Here is a 26,867-nt window from a genome sequence, read left to right as displayed (position 1 = left end):
AGATTGCTTGTCAAGTGAAAGATTTTAGAATGTTCTAATTCATTAAATCTTCAGAAAAACCTGAGGTGCAGAGCAGGATGGCATCAGTTATAACATATGTCCCAGAACCTCAGAGGGGAACTCGGATAGTCTGGTGTAAGACATAGAAAAGCAGCTGTCAAATCTTTTGCATGTAGAGCACACAGCAATGAAATGTTGATGCATTCCCTAAAACCAGAAAGAGCTGACAGACATTTTACCATAGCTAATCAAGAAAGTTTCAGCAGCAGAAAAGATAAGAGATGGTTAGAAAATCAGACTGGAGAAAAGAGCTAACAAAAGACTTGAGTGAAGAATAGTTTTTACTGTGTTATTAATCCTGATTTTAGGGAAAAAAACCCAATAAAAATTATCACCATTTATATACAGAATGACAGAGAAAGACCAAAATTCTGTAGAGGAGAAAAAAAAAAAAAAAGAGTAAAATATTGTGTATAAATTCCATGTTAATTTAAAATTGTATTTGTCAGAAATTTCATACTGACTGGAGTTGCAAGAAAGCCCAAACATAGCCAAACATAGCCATATGTGAAAAGAATGACAGAAAAAAATCAGTTTAAGTACTTATTTGACATTTCCGTTTGTAGTGAAATTCACTCTGCTTTCATTAACATTTATATTGTAACCTGAAATCGTAAGAGGAAAGCATGCACAAACTTAGATTTCTGTTAACTACATTACATTTGAAGAAAAAAGATCTGAAACTCAATACTCAAATTCAGGAGTCTGAGTTCAGTCTACATATCAGCTGATGATACCAAGCTCATAAAAACACCCTTTCTGCACTGTTTTAGGTGGCAGTATCGTCATCATTCCTGCAAGGAAAAGTGTACACTCTGAAACTAGTATAAAAAAGCAAACGATCAATGGCAATGAGAAAACAAGAATGAAGAATCAGAGTGTCACAAGCAGAATTAGGTGTCCAGAAAGATGCTCCTAATTCTCTCTTCCTTACCTACAGTACAGAGGTAGGAAGTCATAACTTCTCTCTGTTTAAGTTCTTTCTGTAACACTGGGATCATAACACTACCCAAACAGCAAGTTTCTTGAAAAAGAGTGCCTTAAATGTAAGGTCTCAGTACTATTATAAAGTAGAAGAAAAACCCCCGATCCTTGCAAAATCCAAAACTTAGTATCTTTTTTCAGTTTGGAATCTTATGAACTCTCTAAAGCATGTTTTAGATTTTCCAGTCTATTTTGATTATTCTCTTATTCTGTATCTTATTTGTAAGCTGAACTTCTGTAATGGTCTTTGAGAAAACTTACTGATCTTTATATGTTATGTAGATTAAGAAAATAATTTATTTACAAATAGGAATGCATTATTGTAGCTATCAATATTTCCCTGCATACAGAGTATGATTTGAAGAGTTAAGATATGCTATGCCAAAAATTATAACAATAAAATGTTACAGGAAAATAACACAAATTACAAAGAAGTCACAAAACAGGAATTCACTTACTAATTTTAAAACGGTGATGACACAGGGATGACAACCCTCACATTCCCTTTTTAGTGACTTTTTAGTGTTTCAAGAACATAGTACTTGGAGACATTATTTCAACTACAATGTTCATAGAACAGTGAGCATACCTTAACACAGACCTGTCACACAGGATCACTGAAAAGAATCTGACAAAGGTAACATAAAACAAGCTATTACACCATATTATGTTTCCTGTTAATATGAAACCCAGTAACTTTGTTTATATTTATTTCTCAGCAGAAAAGGATAATCTCATTCCAGGTATTAAATCAGATACTAATCTGGCTGTATGCTTAAAATTGGTATTCCACATAGCATACTTCAAACACCCTAAACAATAGTGATACCAGCAGCACTATTCAATTTGCTTACATTAGCCACATGCTCAAGTGTTTGTGTTATCAGGAGCTAAAGCCAGAAGCTTTAACTGCCTTAATATACTGTAGATGTTACAGAAGACTTGGGTAAAATTGGCATTGCTAGCTGAACACAGCCATCAAATTATACTAATCTGAAAACAGCTATTACAGACTTTGCTGAGTGGATACATGTAAATTTTTTTTAATTTTAATTTTAATTTTTTTTAAGATGACAGTAGTTTTGATATCTAGTTCAGAATGCTCAAAGTACAACTGTTAGATAGAAAACAAGATCATGAGCTCACCGTTATCATCATGGGAATACTCTATTCCAGAAACAGTGCATCTTCGGAAAACCATCTTGTTTTCAGTAAGTGTCCCAGTCTTGTCTGAAAAGATAAACTGCACCTGACCTAAGTCTTCTGTGATATTTAAAGCTCGGCACTGCAGCTGAGAGTCTGTTTCTTCATCATATAAATCTTTATCTTGATGAATAAAGTATACTTGGCAGATTTTAACTATTTCAATGGATACATACAAAGAAATAGGAATCATAACCTAGAATACATAAAAAGGAAGAGAATTAGGACAAAACAGAAGGAAGGATACAATGAATTAGTAAAATCTAGTTAAATTGGTACTAGACTAGAACATAAAGAGGCTATGTACTTTAAACATCTACTGTAAAGTTATTATGTTTGAAAGGTATTTACTGTGTTAGATGAGGAAAACCTACGGTGAATTGCCAAGCTGAAATGCATTACTCTGTCTAGAAGGGTCATTATCAAAACTTGGACAGAAGCAAATCTTTTTCAGGCTAATGAGGTGAGCTTGAAACTAGCTGGGAAAGGAAAAGAAAAAAAGCCCCGACCAAACCCAGACAGTACACTAGAATCCTGTAAATGTGAAAGAATGGGATAAATTTATTCTGCATAAACAATAGACTGTTCACAAATTCACCTTGCAGGACGGTGGGAAACAAAATAAGGAGTGTTAACCTCTTCACAGGAACAATCTTTTTGGCCTTAACTTTTGCACTGCAGATTATCTGAACGAAGAACACATTTTATAATTGCTGATGAAAGAGATGTGAGAAGGAGTTTCTCCAGAAAAGATTTTCAACTGTTTCTTGAGGATTGTTGAAACTCCATGAAATACCTAATTTGTACCTGAGATTTTCTCTGCAGATGTTTTTCAGGACAGAAATTCCTGACAGCACACATTATTTAGCTTGCTGAATTAGATATGAAGGATAAATTATAGCATGTATATAAGTGGCAAATGTGGTTATTTAAACAAAAACTACAGTTAAAGGTTGGCGTTTGAAGAATTTGGTGGTGAAATTTTTTAATCAATATCATAATTTAATACTTTATGGAGTAAAAAGTTATTTAACATCCTTTTTCATTTCTTTTCATAAAGGAGTTGCTGCCTCCAGTAATGCAGCCTCCTCTAGTGTCCCACTGGGCGTACTTCCACATGTCCCAGTGACATGAGTCTGTTACTTCTCTTAGCTTACTGCCACCTTTGCCATTCAGTACATTTCTCCTCAGGACCAAAAGATTTTTAATGGAGTTTGTTATCTAGCTGAGATATGGAGTTGTTAAGAGCAGTATCTTTTGAAACAGGTGAAAAGAGTATACAACTTATGTTCATACCAGGACACTGTACCCAAAGTGGCACCTGCAGTCTTTGAGGTGTTGTTCCACAGTGGACGGATATGAAACATAAAACTTGTTTTCTCCCAGCAAGGCCCATTGCATCCTATCTTTTCCTACTTGTTTGAAGTAAAATAAACTAAACTAAAATACTTGAGTCTCTTGGGGAATGTTCTCAGATGATTACCTTCCCTAACACCAAGGGAGCTCTGACAGCTTACTGTGTGCATCGGTTTATTTTTCAGAGAAGCTACCACCTTTTTACCACTGGGTAGGCCACTTCTTTTATTTAATTTAGCTTCCTGTTTATATATTATCACATTTCTTATAGTTAAAATTTGATTTTAAAGTGACTGAATGTACTTCTTTTTAGTGCATTATTAGTTTCCTACATGCTTTATTGCTGGAAGGGGTACTACACATACTGTAAATTTATAGCTTTATTACAGCAAACTGTGAACAGAGGTGACAGTATGTACAACTTGATTACCTGGAAAACTATGATCACTGTCAGAAATAAATATACTGAAGCTAAAACAGGAGATAAATATTTGCCATCAGGTCCTGGAACATCAAAAACTGGTTTCTTCTTCTCACCATATTGCCATACCCATAGGCCATGACCTGCAGAAGAGTTGAAACAGAGAAAAAAGCAAATTAACTGCAAGGAAAAATGCTTATGGTATGGATTTGTTCTTAGAGTTGAATTATGTGGGAAAGTGGTATTTGTCTTCAACTGTTCTGCACGACTTTTGAAGAAGGCCCCAAACCCATGGGGTTTTTTTCTGCCTTGAGATTTGGGGCTTAAGAAAGGGATTTGTCTGGCCTTAAGGACAGTATGCAAGAGTAATTTCACATAATAATAAAGTGATCTGGCTAGTCTAGATTAGCAGTTTAGGGTCTTTCTGTAATCAGCAGAGAAAATGAGTCTTCAGAAAGTGATTTATTTCAGCGATATTCAATGTGTTATAATGAAGCAACTCCATTGACTGCACTAGGTATATCACTAGCCAGCTATCACTAAACTAATTTCAGCTGGATAAAGTCAGAAGAGACTAATCTTACTGTGTGAATCTTACCCACCATGTTTACAGAACTAAAGAAAAAACAGTATCAGCAGAGTCAATAGCACGTAAGCCAAGGAACTAAGTACGGAAGGAACTCTAAGCCAGCCTTGCTCAAAACGTTTTTTATTGAATTTGCTGGTAGCTAAATAAAGATAAAGTTAATATTATTATTATTTTGGGAAGATGACAGTCTTGTTAAAGAGACAGAAAGGTGCCTTTTTAGTTACAGTGCTAGGATTTGCAGTCCTGAAAGACCTAAAATAGTATGCCTGATGCTTTTAAGGTTATAAACAAGTAAGGATTCCTGACTCGTAAGAACCGTTCAAACTGTCTTCACCATGTCAGGAATCAGAAAAAAAGGGCACAACTATACTTTAAAAGCAATCTTTTTCAGCCACATTTGACAAGGTCATTTACATCTTGATACAGAAACCCAGCACTGAACTCTCAAAAAACCCCCAACCAGTACGTAAGCCAAATAAGCAAATTATTTTGTCCCTGTACTACCAATATGAGCATATCACCATAAAGATGTCTTTATTGATGTCTATGTTTTTATTCTTGAGAGCAAAACCTGGAAGTCCCATACTGAGTGCAACCTACACCAAGATTTGTTTCATAAACACCCTAACTCAGATTTTCAAGAGAATTAGTTGTTGTATCTCCACTTACACTTTCTTGACAGAAAGTAAAAAACATTGCCTGACTCTTACAGAACACAGCTTTGCATGTCTTGAAGCATCAGGCACTTCTGGTTTACAAGGGCTCAAGCAAATTTCTTTCCAGCTGTTTTTGGTCATTACCACCTCCAGCAGTTTGCTCTGGCCCTCCGCTGGTGGTTTCTACCCTTGTAGCATGGTCACCTACTTTCTAGCTCTGTCACCTACTGTGTGCCACCTCCTCCCATTCACATTCATACATTTCAGGAGTTTCAGCTGAACTGAAGCCACCACAGTGGGCACCCTGCTGCTGCTGCTCTGGGGACACCACCTCAGATGCATGCAGTGACTATCTGCAATTAAGCCTGCCATGGCACTTCAGCCCTGAGGACTGGGCTCCCCAACACAGATGCTATGAAAGGGTGTCACGAACTCAGTGGAAACAAATATGCTGGCTGAATCACAGCTGGAAATACTCATCTTTAAGAAGCTTTTAACAATACCTGGAAAAAGGCACACAGAGATGTATTAAAATGGCATAAGACTGTTACTAAACTACACCATGGTTGTTAGGAAACATTCTGGTGTTTATGCTGATTGACTCACACAAACATTACAGAAAACACAAACGTTAAGGATATGGAATACATATGCCATATATAAAAAATCATTTTGGGTGCCAAACATAAAACTCTTCTTTCTCACAAATGAATAGAAATAAAGGCTTTAAGAGTATTAACCTGAACCTCAGCATTTCCTTAAACACTACGTGAAGTCTCAAGTGTCTTCTACCTGGATTTATGCAGATTTAGACTTTTATTTATTTCTTCTATGTTAAAGCTGCAGCCTTGCGGACAGTGTGTCAATGTTGTGGACTGTGCCCTTGATTTAATAAATAGTACTGGGGAACAGCACTGTGCTAATTATGTTTATTTGCTGCTCATAAATTACTCTGTTGACTGTTTAATGGCACGTTACACTCTACCACCTGTAATTTTGAGGGGACTACATACTACCAAGTGGCTTCTTTTGGCCTTGACATTTTTGTATGCTATCAAGGGTAATAGAACCTAAGCCTTCAGATCTTGGTACTAATAGCATGTATTTGACACATACTAAGAAGCTACTTAGATGAGTGTAGATGATTTCAAAGAAGACAACACAACAAAAATTAGGAAGTAAGGAGGCAGCTTGATGGATTTCATATTTGGACAGATACATATGTTTTTGACATAGCTAAGCAAAGCACATGAAGCCCAAGAAAGTCTGATACTTCAGTTTGTACTTTTAAAGAGCACTTACCGATGGCAGAAAACAGACACATGATTAGAAGTATGAGGACACACCAAAGGACATCAGCATTCATCTGTCTTTCAAGCTTACTGCGCTTGTAACGGGGTCCATTATTATTTAACAAAGCTTTGGTCTCATGCCCTGCAGAAACAATTACATCAAATGATGTCATATGGATTTTTGTTATTATTTTAAGGAAACTATAAAAAGGCAGTATGCCTTGTCAGGCAGAAAAGCAGCTTTTACCTGCATAGATTACTATTCCTGCAACCTCTTCTGTATTTCTAATGGTACATCCACGTAACAAAAGATTTTCTTTGAACAGTCCATCCTTTTTTCCACTTTTATGTACACTGCAGAAAATTTAAAAACAGAACAAAGCACAGCATGTCAAAACATTAAGCTTGTTAAATCATACTACTCTGTAATATAACAAGCCCAGGAAACAGCTTCAAAGTTTAAGTTTTGTCAACCTGATGGTGAAATATTTCCTTAGATCTTCCTCCTGGGAAGATTCTCTGGCAGACTTTGAAAACTGAGATTACCTACCCAAGAATCCCAGACATGCAGCAGCCCAGCTGGAGCAGTACCAGTTGCTGTTGGATATATAAATGTACTGCACAAATGCTCACTAGAGATATGCAGGCCTAATCTACAGCATGTGTGCCGCCTATCTAATTCTTTGAAAATGCATTGGACTTTCTGTGTATGGGCAAATGGACTGTGCAATCACAATTAATCCAGTCCAGCTAAGAGCAGCTGTGTAGTGCATATGATACTAAGGAAGATGTGCCAGGAATAATATGTGTCAGTGCAGTGAAAAAGAAAGGAAAAAAATTGCATGTGTTTATCAGTGAGAACAAGAGAAATTCCTTTCAGAAGTGCCTCGGTGACTCTAAGAAAGGCAAAATGCCTGCACCCTAATGATTCTTGTTGACTAGCACCAAAAGACATGAGAAAAATGAGGCAAAGTAATGTCTGCACTACAACTTGTTGTCTGCTGCGCATGGACTGACTCAAATTTCATACTGACAGAGAAATACAGAAAACAGCCTCATGAGAATTAACAGTCACCAGGGCAATGTTAAACCATGATAACAACAATTAAAAAATAGCATTAGAATGTTTTATTAGTAAAACAGTCGAACCAAATAGTAATTTCAAACCTTTTCTAAATGAATAAAATTTAATCGACTGCAGTATCATGCCTCAGAGAAGACTAAAGCAAAGTCTGAGATGTTTAAATGGTCTATCTTCAGTTTCAGAGCATCAAGACAATCACAATTCCAAAGTCTAAAAAACAGACTGCAATAAAAAACTCGTAAAAGCTGGGAGTTGAAGAGAAATCCTGGAAAAGCATGTGCTATATTAAAATTAACATTGTGATGTTGCAACATTGAATTTTATCGCTAGCTGGATTTCAGTATTTAAAATCCTGTGTCCCTTGAAATCTGCAATCTGGCTTAAAATTGTGCCTTTTATAAAAAGATTGAGTTCTTTTTATTTGCTTCCTATTTTCTAAGCTTTCACACCTGGGTTATATCTTCATGCTTCTTTCTAACTATTAAAATCTTTTCTTTTTCTGAATGAGGATCAAAATTCTAACTTCAGTGCATGCTCCTAGGATATCAGGCCTAAAGAAAATATCCTGAGATCTGCAAGAAGAAAAGGTTCACAGTGGTGAATCCTTTGTACTTTTCCCCAGCCTAGCAGAACTACATGCAGATTATATAGTTATGCTGCTTATGCTATGCAGCCTCTAGTCAGTGCTCTTAGTGAGTATACACACAAATAAGATCTAGATATACATTCATACATACGTATATATCTACAGACACATATACACAGTCCTTCTAAGTTCAGTGTAATATGTTATACTCACTTCCTGCTCAATTTTAAAATTAAAAGCATTGGTGTTTCAACAGGTATGCTTAGCTTTTCACTGTAGGGATAGAGAAGAAGTGATGGGTTTGACAGCTGAGGCAGCAGCAGTGATAATATCTGACTAGAGACCAGAAACAAATGGAGAAGACGTAGATAACATAATTTGTAATTCTGATACAAAACTGAAGATCTGTTTTTCATCAGGTGAGAATTTCTCCTACCCAGTCCACCCTCCCTGCTGGCCTCAGATACAAGAGCAGAGGTTTTACTTCTGTCCTCTTCTGCAAACCTCCTAAACCCACTGCCTCACCTTTTGCCAAAGGAGCTTCAAAAACGGGGGCTGCCCAACAGCCCTCTTGCAGTATGTTAATAGGTATAAGCACTGATTGCCAGCTAGAGAATTACCCACATTTGGCTGCGCTTAAACTATGGGAAATAACTGCTTAATGATTTCATGCTGTAGAAATTACCCTACTACCAGGATTCTGCCATTCCTCTGCTTTTTAAGGCTGAATTCTACATTAGCATTTCTTGTAAATCATGAGAATGTTTGAATTTCCAATAAAGTCTCCAAATGATAGTTACAATTCCTGTTAATAAATGGGACTTTTTAAAGATAAACCTACTTAAGATGTAATTGCTCTGGCTTATGATTTTATAGCCTTCATCATTTTTTTACACTTCACAGTAACAGTGGACTGTGACAGGTTTATTTCACATAGCAACCTTTACACCCAATTACTTGTGTATTTGTTCTATATAATTATATATCTGTTCATACTATCTTAGCTTATACAAGTGCCCCAAAGCAACAGAGCAACACCTGAAGTTAACCTGCAGGTGCCAAGACCCCAGTCTAGGGCTCTCACCCACAGTCTGAGCCTTCTCACCTACAACTCATCTTTACATTCATTTGCTACTGCTTTTTACTTTTTCACATCCAAATTAAGTCATTCAACTCACCTGTTGCTCACCAGACCTTTAGAAAACATGGATGAAATAAAAAACTGTGAGAAAGAAGCTGGCATGGGCTGGAGGAAACTCAGTTTCCTTCTTGCCTGCACTCATTCCCAGTGACTCGCTAACAGAACATACATGTAAGACAACTGGGCACTGATGACAAAAGGAAAAAAAAATTACAGACATAAAGGTCTAGATTAAAAAATAATGAAAACTAGAGTTAGATAAAACTGCTCACTTTGATAACAAACCTCCCAAGGCTATAACTTTATGTCTGGGTGGAGGGATGGCTTAGATCCCATTTCTAGCCCTGCAGAGATATAAACCTTAAGCTTGTTACAGAGGCTGAACAGTCTGCTTTCCCCTCTCTGGATTCAGGCCAGTGTAACTTTGGAGGCAAAGAAGGAAACTTTTCTCTTGTCGGTATTTAAAACAGCGGCCTGCTGAAGCTGCTCAGACACACGGAATGTGAAGGCTAGTCCACGAGGAAATGCCACGGCAAGTGCAGGTGCAATGCTCTTTTTCTCTGCAATTTTTCACACAGATGACACTACAAATATGCAGTATCTAAACATCTAAAATACACGTGCACCACGAATTAGGAGAAATGGGCAGACCATATGCAGTTAGCTACTACTTGGCTACAGCACTGTGAAAGTGATTGTGTAAAAATTAGTCTCCTGGTTTAAAATAGCAATGCAAAAATATGTCCGATGGTAGCTCACTTCAGCCTTCTATTTATATTTTTCCTTGTTACGTGTTTACCAGCACTAAAGGACAAGGTGACGTATCAAAATTGTATTCAAAAGAGAGTATTTTCACACTCTGGTTTCTCAAGTATCTTACAAAGCAAATGGTAGAGCTGGCATTACTTTCCAAGGCTTGACACTCCCAAAGAAAATATTCAGCATCTTAAACACAGTTTCAGTGCACATCATCAGTCAGAATCTTCCTAACTCTCAATTCTGATGAAACTTAATCTGTTTTTTTTTTTCCTCAGGAGAGGTGGTGTCACTATAGTACATTAAGAAAACATCACTATATAGATTTATAGATTTTTTTCCCCTCAAAAAAATTGTAACCTGATTTTATTTTAATTTGCTTTTGTTATCTTATGACAAGCTTTGAACTAGAAACACACAGATGTATTCTTATTATTATAATTCATTGCTATAGTTATTTTGTATGATCAGATAAAGTTTTCTGTTCTTGTCTAATAATAAAATTCTTACTTTCAGAGAAAAGCTGAAAAGCCAGAATGCCTACTATTACTTCTCTTTTGCCCATATACACACACAGAGCTAGAAACAAGATTTTAAAGCCTCTTTTGTTATTATTGGAACCTCGCATGGGATTTTTGAATGTTGTCCATGCATACTGCACATAATCTGGCTAGGCCCTGACAGGCAGGAGGCATGTTAGGTTTTATTCTATTCTTTTTACACAGAAGACTTCTTCTAGGGGAAATACAATGAAGAAGTATGCTTGGGATATCTGAGGGTGCAGAAACCGCAAAACTGAAATAAAGCAAGCACCCGAGTAGAACTGGTAGTGTGCCTGTCTGTCTGCACACCCAGAGTGTGTTCAATGGAGATTGTGCCAATATAACTGAGGAAGTCACATGTAGTAACGTGCATGCTATACTTTTACAGATATAGGATAGGACCAGGCTCATCTCAACACATTTTGCAATATTGTTGTGATTTTGTATTATCATGTCTCCTTTTACACTGTCCTGCCTGTGCTACATTGGTTTTCTGTAGTGATCTTTTTTTCAGAAGAACTGCAGGTAACAGAACTTTCACATGTTTACAACACAGAGACTCAGAAAGACACACAGACTCTCTCTTCCCCTGCCCGCCCGCCCCCCCCCCCCCAGCTCCTTGAAAGATTTGTCAGCACAGACATTAGAACTAAAGGAGCTCTTTATATTTAAAACACAAAAAAATAGTCTTAATCGAAACTGGAAACCTACTAACTGGTCAAAACTTCAAGCAAACCTTGACAGTAATGTCTCAGCACAGCTTTTACATATGGATCTCTTGCAAGTCTATTATTTCATAGCATCCCTGTTTAAGTAGCTCACTAACATTTCTTTTCAGTTGAGCTTTTACCAGCTGAGAGCTATCTGGATCTTTCTTTCGAGCAGTGACTACTGGTAAGATTTTGAACAGGAGTTAAGATCTGAGTTTGACACAGCAATGACATTTCAATTCAGATGTGCTAATTACTATTCATCTTGCAAATGTTTGATTTGAAATAGACCCATGATTTCATGATACTAATGAAGGAAATTTAAAAAGAGAGGGGGAAAAAAGCCTTATCCCATGATACATTAGGACACTGAGAGTTTACTTGTTGAGGGGTTGGTCCCTGCTCTTTACTTCAAGTGCCCCATGGTCCATTAGTTGTAAATTTCTTGCAGCATAGCTGATGAGACCTGGACATCACCTGATGCTTTCTGCCAGATTCAAAACTGATGTCTTGTTTTTTTGCTGTGTCAAAATATATTACAGCATTTGTGAAACATTAAAATATGAAGAAGATTAAATAGAATCAATATTGAACAACAGTCTTCCAAAAGACACTAGCATGTTTTTTGCTACGTAATTCAAATGGTTCTGTAACTTACACACTGCAGAAATTTTCCACATGGAGTACAAAATTAAATATATAATGAAACACCAATTTATGCATATCTTCTACAGTGTTCAACCGCTGCTCAATATTTTGGGGACTAAGATTCACACACATGAAGTGTGTTGGAATAGCTGCCAAACTTTCCACTTCCATATCCGGAAATGTCCTTTCTGCAGTAGAGCAGGCTCTCTATTAAATGTAGACAGTTACAGACTCTTGTGCAGTAGTGTCTAATACTAAAACTTTTACCTTTAAATGTACTGTAGGGCTTTGTGCTGCTAAATAAAGGAAAACATTTTCCCACACTACAACCTGATGTAGTTTCAAAAAAACCTGTCGTGATTTACACCAATTGACAGTACATCCTACACAACCTGTGACATCTGAGAGTAGTAACTGAAGTGGTAAATAGCATTACTATAAAAAATTCCCCAAGCTCTAGCAATTTATCTTGAGCCATTTAAGCAATTCAATACTGCTTATCACTATTAATCAATATGGGTAATAAATCATTGTATTCTAAACAGAATTAGTGTCTAACTCTCTTCATTAAAATTTAGACAAAAATTTAAATATCCTGGGCTCTCACTCTCCATGTGGTTACAGGTTGTAGAAAAATGTCATGCAAGAGTGCATCTCCTAAGTTACCATTATCAGCATGCCTACACACTACAGTCCTGGCTATGTTAGAAGCAAAGTGCTTTGCACATACTAAATCATCTTTTTCTGAGGACTTTCTCCAGGACTGATTGGCCAGAGATGAGAACCCTATTAATACAGTTCAGTTTGCTTAGAATTAAGACAAGTGGACGTAGGTGATTCTGCTTGGTGATGCACAAGCACACCCACTGTGTGAGCCAATTATTTTATCTGAATGACAGGAAAGGAATACTGCCATACTTGCAAAAGTACCAGTTTTGCCTTCAAACAGACCCACCTTCATAAAAGTAGTATACAACAGACTGTGTTTGTTTGTTGGCTCTCTTGGACCTGTCTTCTATTTCCTCCCATTTCCAGATGGGCTTTTTTGATCCATGGAAAGAAGGCAGAAGAGTATCTGTAACTGCACTACTTCATGCATTCATTGCTGGAGTGTAAACCGAACAAAGCTAACAACTAAATCCACCCTAAGGAATGGAAATGTGAGGCTTCCATCTCACTCTGAAATCTCAAATGAGGATCCTCTAAAAGATCTTTAAATATGCAGCCCGACTTAAATGTGAAGATGCAACTTACAGAACAATGCCCAAAAGAAACCTGCTTTTTTTTTTTCCATATTAAAGGAGTGTATACTGAAGGATATTATATGAAATACTCACATGTAACCTCGAAACCTACTTAAGTCATTGTTTGGCTTCTCACATTCAATGACACTGGTGAACTTCAAGGGGTCAAATTCTGAGTCCTGGAATAATAAAAGTGTTAATTACTTAGGGCAAAGACTTGCAAATTACAGCCAAAATAATTTTATATTCTATTTTTCATAATATGTTAAAGTCCATTTTTTTCAAAGGCAATTAAATGAATGACACTGACCACTGGCACTGAAAATCAAAGGCACCTGGGCACCAAAATTCCTTCCAAAATCTCCCTTGCAAGGATGACTTTTTTTGTTCTACCAGTGGAATTAGAGAAAAGATGCTGAGCCCAGAAGTCAAATGAATTTGGTCTGGGAAGGCTCAAAATATTCAATAGTATTTGATGTTCAGCGAAGCTACTGAAAATCTAGGACATCATAAGTCAATATACTGCTAATTATGAAAAAGCTAATATGAGCTTTTGAAATATTAGCAAGACTTCTTGATTGCTTTATGTCAACACGATAAATTAATCTACTACAGTAAATACACACATATAGCAGAATAACTTTTTCCTAATTAACACTTAAAAACTTCTTTATTCTCTAGCTCATTAGTCTGAAGCTGGTATTTTTGCTGACTATCTAAGTTTACCTGTAGCTAGCACCTTGTTGTGTCTGAAGAAAAATATCGTATCACAGCATAATTACTTGATTTTGTTAAATAAAAATCAAGGTTCTCCCTTCTTTGCCAGACCAAACAAACTATGCAGTGAAATCAGAGATACCCGGTCCTGGTGCTGCTGAGAAGGCTGTTTGTCTCCATCAGTGAGGACTGCTTTTAAGTAAACTGCTTTTCACACCATTTAAATGAAAGAACAAATTGTGAATTATTATATTATTAAGCTTTCAACAGTAATAATACTGCAACTGTTATGTTTTGTAATGTTTTTTCTGAGCAGCTGTAGACCCCAACCACTACTTTTCAGAACACGGTACGGGAATAGCTGACTAAGAATCAGTAACTGAAGGACAGACACAATCTTATTGCCAGCCTCTCTGAAACACAGCTGCCTTTTTTTTTTTTTTTTAAAAAATATATTGTCTCTACTCAGAAGAGGTGATTTTAAATAAAAGATAAAAGAAACTAGAGGATATGTCAGCATCACCATCAACGCCCTCCATTTTTCCACCAGCTACACATGCAAGAAAAAAAGACTTAGAGCATACAGGAGACAATTCAAACCACCCACACCTGACACTTCGGGAAACCTTTTCTGTATTTTCAAGAAACAAGAGATGATAGAACCATGAAGATGGGCTGTCACTTAGAGACAGCTACAGCCCACTGGAGGAAAGAATCACTTTTAGATGTAGAATTCAGCTTGTAAACAAGGGGGGTGGGGAGTGGGGAGTAAAAACAAAGGACAGCTCTGAGCAAGGAAGATTGCTATGCTAAGAATCAGACTCCCTGGATTACATTAAAGTGGGCAGACAAGCACCTGAGCCTTAGGAAGAAATCCAGATGATCTCAGCACCAAATACTGTTGGTTAAGATCATTAGATATTTCTCCTGGTCAGAAGAAAATGACAGGGTTACAGTGCTGTAGAATAAGGAAAGACCAACTGACATCATCTACCAGAATTGTGCAAAGCATTTGACACTGCCCCTCGTGACATCCTTGTCTCTAAACTGGAGAGACATGGATTTGATAGATGGACCACTCAGTGGATAAGGAATTGACTGGACAATTGCATTCAAAAGGCAGACTGGGATCAGGTTAGGAAAGCTAAAGCCCTGACAGAATTACATCAGGCCAGGGACATCAAGGGCAACAAGAAAAGCTTCTATAGGTACACTAGTGATAAAAGGAAGACTAGCAAAAATGTGTCCCCTCTCCCGAAGGAAATAGGAGAGCTGGTTACCTGGGACATGGAGAAGGCCGAGATACTTAATGACTTCATTGCCTCAGTCTTCACCGGCAAGTGCTCTAGCCACACTGCCCAAATCACAGAACACAAAAGGCAGGGACTGGGAGAATGAAGAACTGCCCACTGTAGGAGAAGATCAGGTTTGAGACCATCTGAGGAACCTGAAGGTGCACAAATCCATAGGACCTGATGAGATGCATCCACGAGTCCTGAGGGAACTGGTGCCTGCAGGTCCTGAGAGAACTGGCCGATGAAGTGGCTGAGCCACTATCCATCACATCTGAGAAGTCAGGGCAGGCCTGTGAATTTCCCACTGACAGGGAAAGGGGACCAGTGATGAGTGGCATTCCTCAGGGGCAGGTACTGGGACTGGTGCTGTTTAACATCTTTGTTGGCAACACGGACACTGGGATTGAGTGCACCCTCAGCAAGTTTGCCTACGAACACCAAGCAGTGTGGTACAGTTGACACACTGGAGGGAAGGGACACCACCCAGAGGGACCTTGACAGGCTTGAGAGGTGGGCCCGTCTGAGCCTCATGGAGTTCAACAAGGCCAAGCGCAGGGTCCTGCATGTGGGCTGGGGCAATCCCAAGCACAAATGCAGGCTGGGTGGAGGACAGATTGACAGCAGTCTTGAGGAGAAGGACTTGGGGATGCTGGTTGACAAAAACTGGAACATGACCTGGCAATGTGTGTTTGTAGCCCAGAAAGTGAACCGTATCCTGTGCTGCATCAAAAGTATGACCAGCAGGTCGAGGGAGGTGATTCTGCCTCTACTCCACTCTCATGAAAACCCACCTGGAGCACTGCATCCAGCTGTGGGGTCCTCAGCACAAGACAGACATGGACCTGTTGGAGCAAGTCCAGAAAAGGACCACAAAGATGGTCATTAGGCTGTAGCACTTCTATGAAGACAGGCTGAGAGAGCCCAGAGAAGAGAAGTCTCCGGGGAGACCTTATAGCAGCCTTCCAGTACCTAAAGAGGGTCTACAGGAAAGCTGGAGAGGGACTTTTTACAAGGGCATACAGTAACAGGTCAAGAAGTAATGGCTTTAAACTGGAAGTGGGTAGATTCATCTTCACTGTGAGGGTGATGAGGCACTGGAACAGGTCGCCCAGAGAAGCTGTGGATTCCCTATCCCTAGAAGTGTTCATGGCCAAGCTGGATGGGGCTTTGAGCAACCTGGTCTAGTGGAAGGTGCCCCTGCCCACGGCACAGGGATTGGAACTAGACGGTCTTTAAGGTCCCTTCCAACCCAAACCATTCTACGATTCTGTGATTCTCTAGGTGACTGAAGTTTGATGCTGGACATGCTTGGAAGTATCTAGTTCTACAGAGGTGCCTAAGACATCCTTGGGCTGTAAAATAAGGCAGATATTGTAAAGCAACACATTCACTTCCTTTGATGCTCACTCCTCAGCTGCTCACTTCAGACAGGCAGAGACACCAGCAGTCACAAGGAAGGAATCTCTGGCTAGAACAGAAATCACGAAGGTTTTAGGCCTTGACATCTGAAATCTGTTACTACAGCTCCTAAAATGTATATACTCTGCCTGTATCCTTGCCTCCAGCAGCCAAAAGGTTCACATTACAGAGACATACAGTAGCAGCCAGAGCTACATGGCAGCTGGCTTTACTTGAGCTTCTTGGAGAAGGTGAAGTTCTCCCAAGTCACACCAAAGCTTGTTTTTCTGGGAAAGCCTGTGCTGTCTGCGTAACACCTGCTCTGCTGCTCCAGAACATGATCTTTTCCTTCCTTGCCCTGGTATGTTCCTTGGCAGGAAAAAAGAAGCCTCAAACAAACCTACAAGAAAAATAATCCATATACACTGCTCAAGGTATTTAATAATATACTGTCTGCCTATGGACTGTGTTAAAGAAGAGTCACCACTGTAACTTAAATTGCATTTATAAAATGAAGATACTGGAAAGGGAAACATTTCTTGTCTTTTTATTATAACATACTATATATAATACAGTTAATTTAGCACAAATTTTCATTCAGTGGTCTTAAAAAAGAAACAAAAGAAATCTTAACATCTTTGATGAATGCTCCTGCGGGAATCCTAAAGACACCTAAAAATAAAACCCAATGTAATAAAATGCAGCTTTTCTATCACTGCTGAACTCAGCAGAGAGAGCATGGTCTCAGTGCTGTAAGGATACATTAGCTTCTAAAGCAACTGGAAGTTTGCAGACTGAATTCCCTTTCTGCTAAGAAAGCCTGTCAGCAAAGCCAGTGACTTTACAAATAAGAAAAAACCTACTAAAAATCTAGAGATAAAGTCTTCACAGAGAAGAAAGATCCTGTCAAGATCAGAAAGGACTAAACCTACTCAACTTCTTCATTGCTACCATGCAACTACCATGTAGTCTTTCTCCCTCCTTTGTTGGATTCTTTTCATTTATAACTCAGTTTTGGAAATAGAAGTTCTTTATTTTTAAGTTTATCGTCTGTGTATTTGTGTTCTGTTACAATTAACTTGAAATATGTGATTATGGTCTTTAACCAGATAATATCTGGGAAGTGAGAAAATCCAATTAAAATAGTAGTTTATGTAAGGAAACAAAACTGCTGAATTCTGATTTATGGCAGAAACTCTTTCATTTATTAATAAATCAAATAGTTTCATCTCTTCTCTGTGAAATGGAAGGGTAGATATACATTGTATGTAACAGCTGATGACACTGTTTTGATGTGAAAATGCCTTCCAGTAGATGAATGAACAAATATATTAAACAGTGCCTGCATGTGACTGCTTTCGGTGGTTATAAAGAAGCACAAAGTTAACATAAGATTTCAAAATGATCAATATTTTGTTCCTTTTTATGCTGATATCCACACTTCAGCAGCAAATAAAACAGAAACTGTGATGCTGGTCTAATATATTAACAGCTGAGAAGCTACAGCTAAACAAAGTTAAAGTCAAAAGTGTTGATTTTACACTGCACAAATCAAGATTTGTGCTGTTTTCTGGGTAGAAGTCCATGAAAAAATTAAATTCTCTGCCACTACCTTTAATTCTTCTCTTTCTGCATCACTGTTACAACACAGAATACAAAATCAAAATATGGTTGAGAATAGCTCTTCCCCAGACTTTTGTGCATCAGTTATCTGATGTGCCTGATTTTCAGTGTCATGCTTGCCACTTACAGAACTGCTGGGCATTAAAGCGGTCCCAGCTTCAAGAGGGATGAAAAGCTCCATGCCTAGGCAGACTGCAACCTGAGTTGAGGCTTTCCAGTTCCTGATTTCCCTGAAAACATGACTGATTTGGTGTTCTTATGGTCTCCCAGTGCACACCAACAAGGCCAGGTTACTCACAAAAAGCAGCTGGAGGCATTTTTTTTCTTTTCTGAAGGTACGTATCGTATTTATTATACAGTACTTCTGCATGTGTCCCAGACTTGTGCCTTGTGCACCGCTGATTTGAACAACTGACTTTCTGGTTGATATAAACCTGGGAGAGATTCACTGACTGCAAATAAGTTCCCCAGTGAACTTCACAAAACTGTTGGATGGCAAAGGCCAGGGCCAAATTCTGTTCATGTCATTCATGTATTTCTGTTAAAAAACTGTCCTAGTTTCAGCTGGGATAGAGTTAATTTTCTTTTTAGTAGCTGGTATAATGCAGTGTTTGGGATTTTGTATGAAAATAATGTTGATACTACACTGATGTCTTTAGTCGTTGCTAAGTGATGTTTATACTAAGTGCAGGACTTTTCAGTTTCTCTGGCTCTGCCAGCCAGAGGTCTGGAGAAGCACAAGAACCTGGGAGTGGACACTGCCACGACAGCTGACCCGAACGAGCCAAAGGGATTTTCCATACCATAGAACCTCATGCTGAGTATATAAACTGGGGGGAGTTGGCTGGGGCCTGCAGATCGCTGCTGGGGGACTGGCTGGGCATCAGTCAGTGGGTGGTGAGCAGCTCTGTTGTGCATCACTTGTTTTTTTTTCCTTTTGGATTTTATTCTTCTCTCCCTATCTCTTCATTACGATTGTTGTTGTTATTATTATATTTTATTTCGGTTATTAAATTGTTCTTACCTCAACACAAGGGTTTTATTTTTTTCCAAATTCTCTCTACCCTGTTGGGTGGTGGTGGTGGTGAGTGAGCAGCTGCATGGTACTTAGTTTTGGGCTGAAGTTAAGCCACAACAACAACAACCTGTTCTCCTTTTGCTACAACATACATTTTACTTGCCATGACTAATTCTAAGGATAAGTCCCTGTAAAATAAAGTAAGGCCAGGCTTTGCATAATTTCATAGTTCTTAAATATTATTATCATATATGCAATCTTATCCCATAATTTCCACAAATAATATAGAGTTGTTCTGTGTTGATAAAGAATAATCTTTCATGTCGAGCCAACCAAGTCTATAATATAGGGAGACAGCTTGCATTATGAAGAGGCAGCATGCATGTTTCATGTGTTACAAAGAAGCAACCGAATAGTGACTGTACACGTATGATGGGTAGCTGAAAAGGTTATTCAAACATTAGTGATTTTTGATGCTTACACTTAAGACAAGTATCTCACTGCTAGGTAGTGCTTAATTTATTTGAAGCACAGACTGGTCATTGTTAAGGCATTACAGAAAAACTGTGTTTGAAAGGATACTCAGAAATAAGAAATCTAAAAGAAGGGCCAGAAAGGATTATGCTAGTTTCAGTGAGTGTTGACTTTGAAAAAAGTCACTATGAGCACCATGTATGTTAAAGTCTATGCAAAGTCAAGCACATTCAGTTACGTTAAAAGAAAAAAAGAAACAGCAACCAGAACTCAAATGTTTTTACTCCTGCATTAACACTCTAAGGCTGCAGACAATCATATTGCCACTCATGCTTCTCTCCCTCCAGGCCAATCAATTTCTAATTCTCTTTGAAATGGTGGAAGAGCAATGGTCTATGAGATGGATGATATTTAGAAGTCAAGAAATGCAGATTTGACTTCCATGAAGTTGAAAGGAAACAGAATCCTTGGTTCCCTTTGTCTTGAGCAAATGGGACTAGTGTAAATCCCTCTGCCCATGCTATACACGCTATCTTAGCACTTACAGGCTCTAAAAAACTAATACTTTCATTCTTTTTCAAATGTTAGGTATTGCCTCTGCTTTTCTAACAGAGTTAGCATGGATATAAGCATCATCCATACAGGCACCAATCTGGTTTTCTGCTGGTGTTTCAGATGGATGCCGTTCCTCCTGTTGGATTTGAATTTCACATCACCATCATGGTATCACAACAACGTCACTCTACAACAGGGCTCTCGAGCTGTGCTGCCTGCACACCGGCAATAGGATGCAAGTCACTTCAAAAGAGTAAAACCACAAGATATATCTGGATGCCTTTGCTCTGGAGAATATAGGGAATGGTTGGATGGTTGGTAAACACTGCCTGAAATACAGAATGACCATAGGCCTGCACGTAGGGGATGAGAAGATAAAACTGGTGGCATGCCTTGTCCAGTGCTGTGTGGCCCAGCAAGACACCAGGCACCTGTTGCTGTGACCACTATGGCACAACATCATTCTTTTTCTGTGGGTAGGTCATAACATGTGAAACAGAGGTTTCAGTCATTTCTTCCCATATGGTCTGAGAGTTTCAGAAATACAGAAATAAAGAAATACACCATTTGGTCAACCATTAATGCATAGAAACATTCAGGTGTATCTCCCCATTGGAGTTGTTTGTACCCTGCATTCAGAAGCCTTCGGTGACTAAACGTTATCCACTTCACTCTAGCGGTAAGAATTCTTTCTTACCAATATAATTTTAAAAATGGGTCTTGAAGGTTTCTGCATGTATGAAGTGATGCACAAGATACATCAGAGGAGTGAACACCACTTCTTGCTCCACTCTCCTGCCATAGTAATATCAAGTCAAAATGAAAAAAAAAAGAACAAGAGGAAAAAAAAGAAGGGATTTAATTACATAATAATGAACAGAATTTCCTCAAATACCTGACTTCAGATTTTGATTTTGTCAAAATGCCCTTAGTTCAATGCCTTCCTCTGAAAAAAATGCTGACCCTTTAGAAACTCAGAGGTATTTCTGAGAGCTTAAAACTTGTCAAAAGGACACACAGTGATACTTACATTAGATATGTTATGTACTCAGGGATTCCACAGAATATATTTCAATTCTTCCAGAGTCTTCTTGCTAGGAAACTGTTTAACAGCCTATCCATAAATCCTACTTCTTCCAATTTCTTAACATTTAGGGAAATTAATTCTTACTCTAAATGAAGCAATGGGAAGGCTTATTTTCCTTATGTAAGCAAACTTAGTCATATTGCAAAATCCTGTTAAATATTGATTCCTTCAAAGCTGAATTTCAAATTAAAGTTAAATTGCAGATGTAAAGGGTTTTGTGACTAGGCTTTAACAATGCTTTACCTGTTAAACCTGATAAAGAGTTCCATTTAAAACAGTAACTTAGGTCTGCAAGAATTGGGCTGTCTCTCTGGGGAAGCACAACAAACACAGGAGAAGAAAACATAATGGAAAGGTGTTTTATTCAAAATTTTCCTTAAAATAAGCCACTCTCTGTTATCTCTCAGGTGAATACTGAAAAACTTATATCCTAAAAAGGTATACTGTTGAGGAAAGGAAAATGTTACAACACCTCTACAGAGTGGGAAACCCGCAGGTAGACAGACGAAGGAACTACAGAGATCTGTCACAAAAAAAGGAGACTGAATTTAGCTTTCTCCAACATGACTTTGGAGCTTTAGCTGCAAGATAATTCTGAATCTCTACAGTGAAATGCCAACCTTTCTGACTGCTGGCAACCTCACGAAACTGTCATAGCTCAAGAAGCAAAGCATGCTGCTCTGCCAGATGACTTAGTTTGACAATTACACAGTGTTCAAACAACATATTCCCCTTCATTAAATGCGTGTGGTATGGGTGATTTAATGGCCTGTTAGTGATATTAATAATGCATAGTTATTAAAATGTTTTCCTTTACTCATCTGCCCTACTTTACTGCTGCAGAAACCTGAGTCTGATGTTCAGTCCTTCCTTTTAACAGGACAGCATGAGTACCCCAGGATGCCCTTGGGTGACACTGACAGTTACCCACTTATCACGCTGTGTTTACTGGCTATGCTGGGGAACTTATCCAGACTTCTCCCTGCAGTACAATGGCTAGATGAGGGCTCTGGGACTTGTTTTGGCATGTATTTCTGGAGGAAACAAAAAAGGAGAAATGAAGTCATGGAGACAACTCAAAAGAAATATTTAATAGACAAAAATCTGCCTAGAAAAACACCTTTCCAGTTTGAAAGCTTTTAAGTGCAATAAGAACACATCCTCCTAATGCATTGGTCCATCCTATTGTTGCTTTATATAGCAGTACCCTGCATTTACCATATAAAATTAATCTGACCTTTTATTAATGTGCAACTGGAATTACATATTGATTTTACGTATCCAAAGCATGCAGACTGTTTATAGACTAAAAGACTGAAATGTTTTAATGTCTAAACTGCATTAGTCTCTGACAGAATTTATCTGTGCCACTAATTCACAAGAAAAGGAAGAAACAGTTTGATCTATGCTGTTTAGGAACTAAACAGATCCACCCGTACATCAGAATTTAATAGCTTTGTTTTCCACACTGACAACTACTACTATAATTGGATTTTTTTCAGTACTGTTTGTTTAAATGGAACTGAGATGTTCGCTATTCAGAGTCACTGGAAGAGCTGAGCAAGCCAAATACACATTAGGGGGGATGGTCTTCCTCTGGCTGACTTAAGTAAGTTTTCCCCTTTGTACAAAATAGTATGAGGGAACAGCACAATACCCAGCTTGCAGGAAAAGAAATGTGTTGCTTGCAAGGCCTAGGAAGACCTCAACAATTATATGAGAGCCAGCTGAAGAAACTGCTGTTAGTCAATCACAGGACAAAACTACCAAAAAAATGTCAACAATGCTGAAAATACACACATGCAAATTCAACATCCCTTGGGATTATGGCTATCCTTAGTAATGCACTGAAAATTACAGTGGTGTGAATGACTTCGTTCATGGACTATAGCAGCACTGGAGAGTGGTAAGAGAACAGAGTATGTCAAGGCTGAAATATGGACCCAGACTTGGACAGTTAAGAAAGTGGTATCTGACTGTTCCAAAAGCCAGTCACTGAAATAAATGAATGGCTTCATAGTCTGTCTGTAAGAGCCACCCTCAGCATTAGCTCAGCGCTTCAACTAAACCACAAATCCAGCCTCTCAAGGGCTCACAAAACTGTACAACCCACACTGCTCCTCCAGAAGCTTTTCACTTCATGCTCACAGACACTCAGCAAGATGTAACCCTCCCCACCCTCCAGTGCCTTCCCCTTTCTGGAGAGATTTTAGAAGTCTTTCTGATGCATTTTTTAACTGCTGGAGAAAACTTATTAGTGGCAGAAGCATTGCACGGTCATTTTAATTTAGCAGCACAACAGCTAGCTCAGCTTCTGAATATACCTTGGCCTGCTCCTGCTCTAGTCTGGGCTGCTGGCCAGTCTGACTTCTTGTGGGATGCAGTTCTGCCAGAAGAAATGGGAATGGGAAGGACCAAGACCCTTCAACCAGAAGAGGGAAATGCCAAACACCTCTCTTACATCAATCCACAAACAAAACCCAGAACATCAGAGTCCTGACAGAAGAGACAGTGGCTGGTAATGAAGGGTTTTCCTTATGAATGGTAAAACCTAGCAGTGGTAGCTGTAATGCGAGGACGCAGTTAAACACACGAAGGCTTGATGAGTCCATCTCAACCTGGAGACAGGGAATCTGGTTAAAAGTAGCTTCACCTTGCAAGGCATCATGTTTAAGAAACATTTCTAGGATGTGGGGGAAACCTGTAACATAGGGCAACTGCCCAAGGAACTGAGAGACTCCAACACCAGCCAGTTGCAGGAGAGCACAGAGGGAAAGAAGCAGTCCTAATGAAAAGACACTTTTTTCACCAAATACTACAGGGCAACACTCATATCAGCACTATCACAAGTTTGTCAGCCTTTCCGTGAGCATCTCCATCATGAGAAGGCTATATAGCCAAGTAAAAACTCCCTGAGCTGGACACTGGCATCCCATCTTCACTTGGACGTGTGTCTTGTATCAACATGCACTATCACATACCTGCTTTATTAATGCTCCTAACACAAACATGGCATTCAGAGCACACCTTCTCTGCTTAAACCCTTGCTGTTTCTGTACTTCCCTTATAGCTCTGTGGAGAGGGTGGAGGGGCAGCTGTGAAGGTTAATAGTCAGTCTGAGGGCAGCAAGGCTGTGGCTGGCATGCACGGTACCTGGGGGAAGTTGGGATGGTTGCAGAATACTTTGGCTAAGAGCTCTGCTCTCTGGTCTGTCTAGTCTCATCTACTATCTATTTCACTGAACGAGTTCCTTCTTGGTCGACATGCTAAAGACTTCAGTAGCAAAGTGAAAAACACCTTTTCAAAAAATCAAGGAATTCAAGGGTGATTTTTTTCAGACAACAGCTGATTGCATAGATCTTATGAAAAGAAATTCATGATGGCCTTGCCAGTTCCAAAACCGGACAGCAGAACCGGGAAATGAGCTAAGGGGGACAAACATGTATCACTGGGGCCGAGACTGAGGTTTGCTACCCTGTTCAGCACTCTAGCCAGGCTCATGCTTCAGGCACGCACAGTGGTTACAAAGTTCCTGTGCAGCCTTCAGTAATCTGTATGCTTTGTTAAGTGTGGAATTAAAAGCATACATGAATATGACCTGTTGAATCAGAGCACAGCAGAACAGCAGAGTCTATTACTCTTGTACAGGCTTCCCTCGCCAGCTATCTTATCCTCTGGGTAGATGTCATCTACCTGGACTTCTGAAAGGCCTTTGATCCACAACATTCTTGCCACTAAATTGGAGAGATATGGGTTTGATGGATGGACTGTTAGATGGATAAGGAATTGCCTGGATGGCTGTGTCCAGAGAGTTACAGTCAATGGTTTTATGCCAAGTGGAAACCAGTAATGAGTGGTATCCTTCAAGGGTCTGTACTGGGACCAGCATTATTTATCAATGATGTAGACAGTGGGATTGAATGCACCCTCAGCAAGTTTGTGGATGACATGAAGCTGAGTGGTGCAGCTGATAAACTTGAGAGTAGGGATGCCATTCAGAGGGACCTTGACAGGCTTAAGGGATGGACCCTGAAGTTCAACACTTTCTGAAGTTCAACAAGGCCAAGCGTAAGGTCCTGCACCTGGATCGGGGCAATCCCCAATATCAATCGAGACTGGGGGATTAATGGATTGAAAGCAACCCTGTGGAACAGGACTTGGGGATCCTGGTGGATGAAAAATTGGATATGTGCCGACAACATGTGCTTGCAGCCCAGAAAGCCAACTGTCTCCTGGGCTGCATATGAAGCACTGTGGCCAGCAGGTCGAGGGATGCGATTCTGCCCCTCTGCTCTGGTGAGACCCCACATGGAGTACTGCATCCAGCTCTGGGGTCCCCAACATAAAGGACATGGACCTGTTGGAGTGGGTCCAGAGAAGGGCAATGAAAATTATTTGAGGGCTGGAACATCTCTCCTGTGAGACAGTTGGGGTTTAGCCTAGAGAAGATGAGGCTGCAGAGAGACCTCATTGAGGCCTTTCAATATGTAAAGGGAGCTTATAAGAAAGATGGAGAGATACTTTTTACTAAGGCCTGCAGTGACAGGGCAAGGGGCAAGTTTTAAACTCAAAGAAAGTAGATTTACATTGGATATGAGATTATTTTTTTACTATGAGGGTGGTAAGACACTGGAACAGGTTGCCCAGAGAAGTTGTGGATGCCCTGTCACTGAAGTGTTCAAAGTCAGGTTGATGGGGCTTTGAGGAACTGATCTAATGAAAGATGTCCCTGTCTATGGCAGGGGTGTTGGATTAGATGGTCATTAAAGGTTCCTTTCCAACCCAAACTATTCTATGACTACATGATTCTTATGTAAACATTCATTATTATAAGCATTCAATAAATGTGAGATGTGGAAGTGCAAACAATGACATCGAATGTCAGGGATAAGACCAACAGGTAGAGCATCAATTAATAAAATAACTTGTGTAATTTTTCTTCCATGTCATTATCAGCTATCTGCCTTAACCAAAGATCATTGAAACAGCTTCCTGTGAAGCACCAGGAGATGCTCCATTGCTTTTTGTTTCTCAGTGGCTGATGTTCCTACCTCCATGTAGTTAATAGCAGGACAAAGTCATTTTTATCTCTTCCTGTTACACTGCAGCAGCTTGTAAGTCAGATCCCCGTCATCTCAGCCATACAGTCCACATTGCTATACAGGTATATGAGTATACTTAGCCATCTGGGGCATGGTTTTGAATCTGCTATTCAATCAAGTCAGGCCAAAAATATAATAAGCAGACAAGCTTATAAAAGTTAAATAGAGGCTTATAACAACTTATAAGTGCTTTCTAACCGTGTTGAATGTTAAACATCAAATTCTCTTTCTCTTAGAAGCCAAAGAGCTAAGTGTTCCCTGCTTTGGTGTAAACCAGTCCATTACTGTGTCATTAGTAAGAAAGCTGAATTAGTGTATTAGCACCG

At 39.1% G+C, this 26,867-nt stretch overlaps 1 protein-coding gene across 1 annotated transcript in view; it reads right to left on the bottom strand.

The window, feature by feature from the left end:
- ATP10A (ATPase phospholipid transporting 10A (putative)) overlaps positions 1–26,867 on the bottom strand; it is a 118,426-nt gene that overhangs the window by 39,515 nt on the left and 52,044 nt on the right. The window contains exons 3-7 of the mRNA XM_005228686.4: positions 13,366–13,451; positions 6,809–6,915; positions 6,572–6,703; positions 4,034–4,167; positions 2,191–2,443 (exon numbers count right to left, since the gene is read on the bottom strand). Coding sequence (XP_005228743.1) covers positions 2,191–2,443; positions 4,034–4,167; positions 6,572–6,703; positions 6,809–6,915; positions 13,366–13,451 — 712 coding nt within the window. The remainder of the gene's footprint in view (positions 1–2,190; positions 2,444–4,033; positions 4,168–6,571; positions 6,704–6,808; positions 6,916–13,365; positions 13,452–26,867) is intronic.

The sequence above is a fragment of the Falco peregrinus genome, chromosome 4, assembly GCF_023634155.1.
Source record: "Falco peregrinus isolate bFalPer1 chromosome 4, bFalPer1.pri, whole genome shotgun sequence".
Lineage (NCBI taxonomy): Eukaryota > Metazoa > Chordata > Aves > Falconiformes > Falconidae > Falco > Falco peregrinus.
Note: the sequence above shows the minus strand (reverse complement) of the source record. Positions and strands in the feature narration are given on the sequence as shown.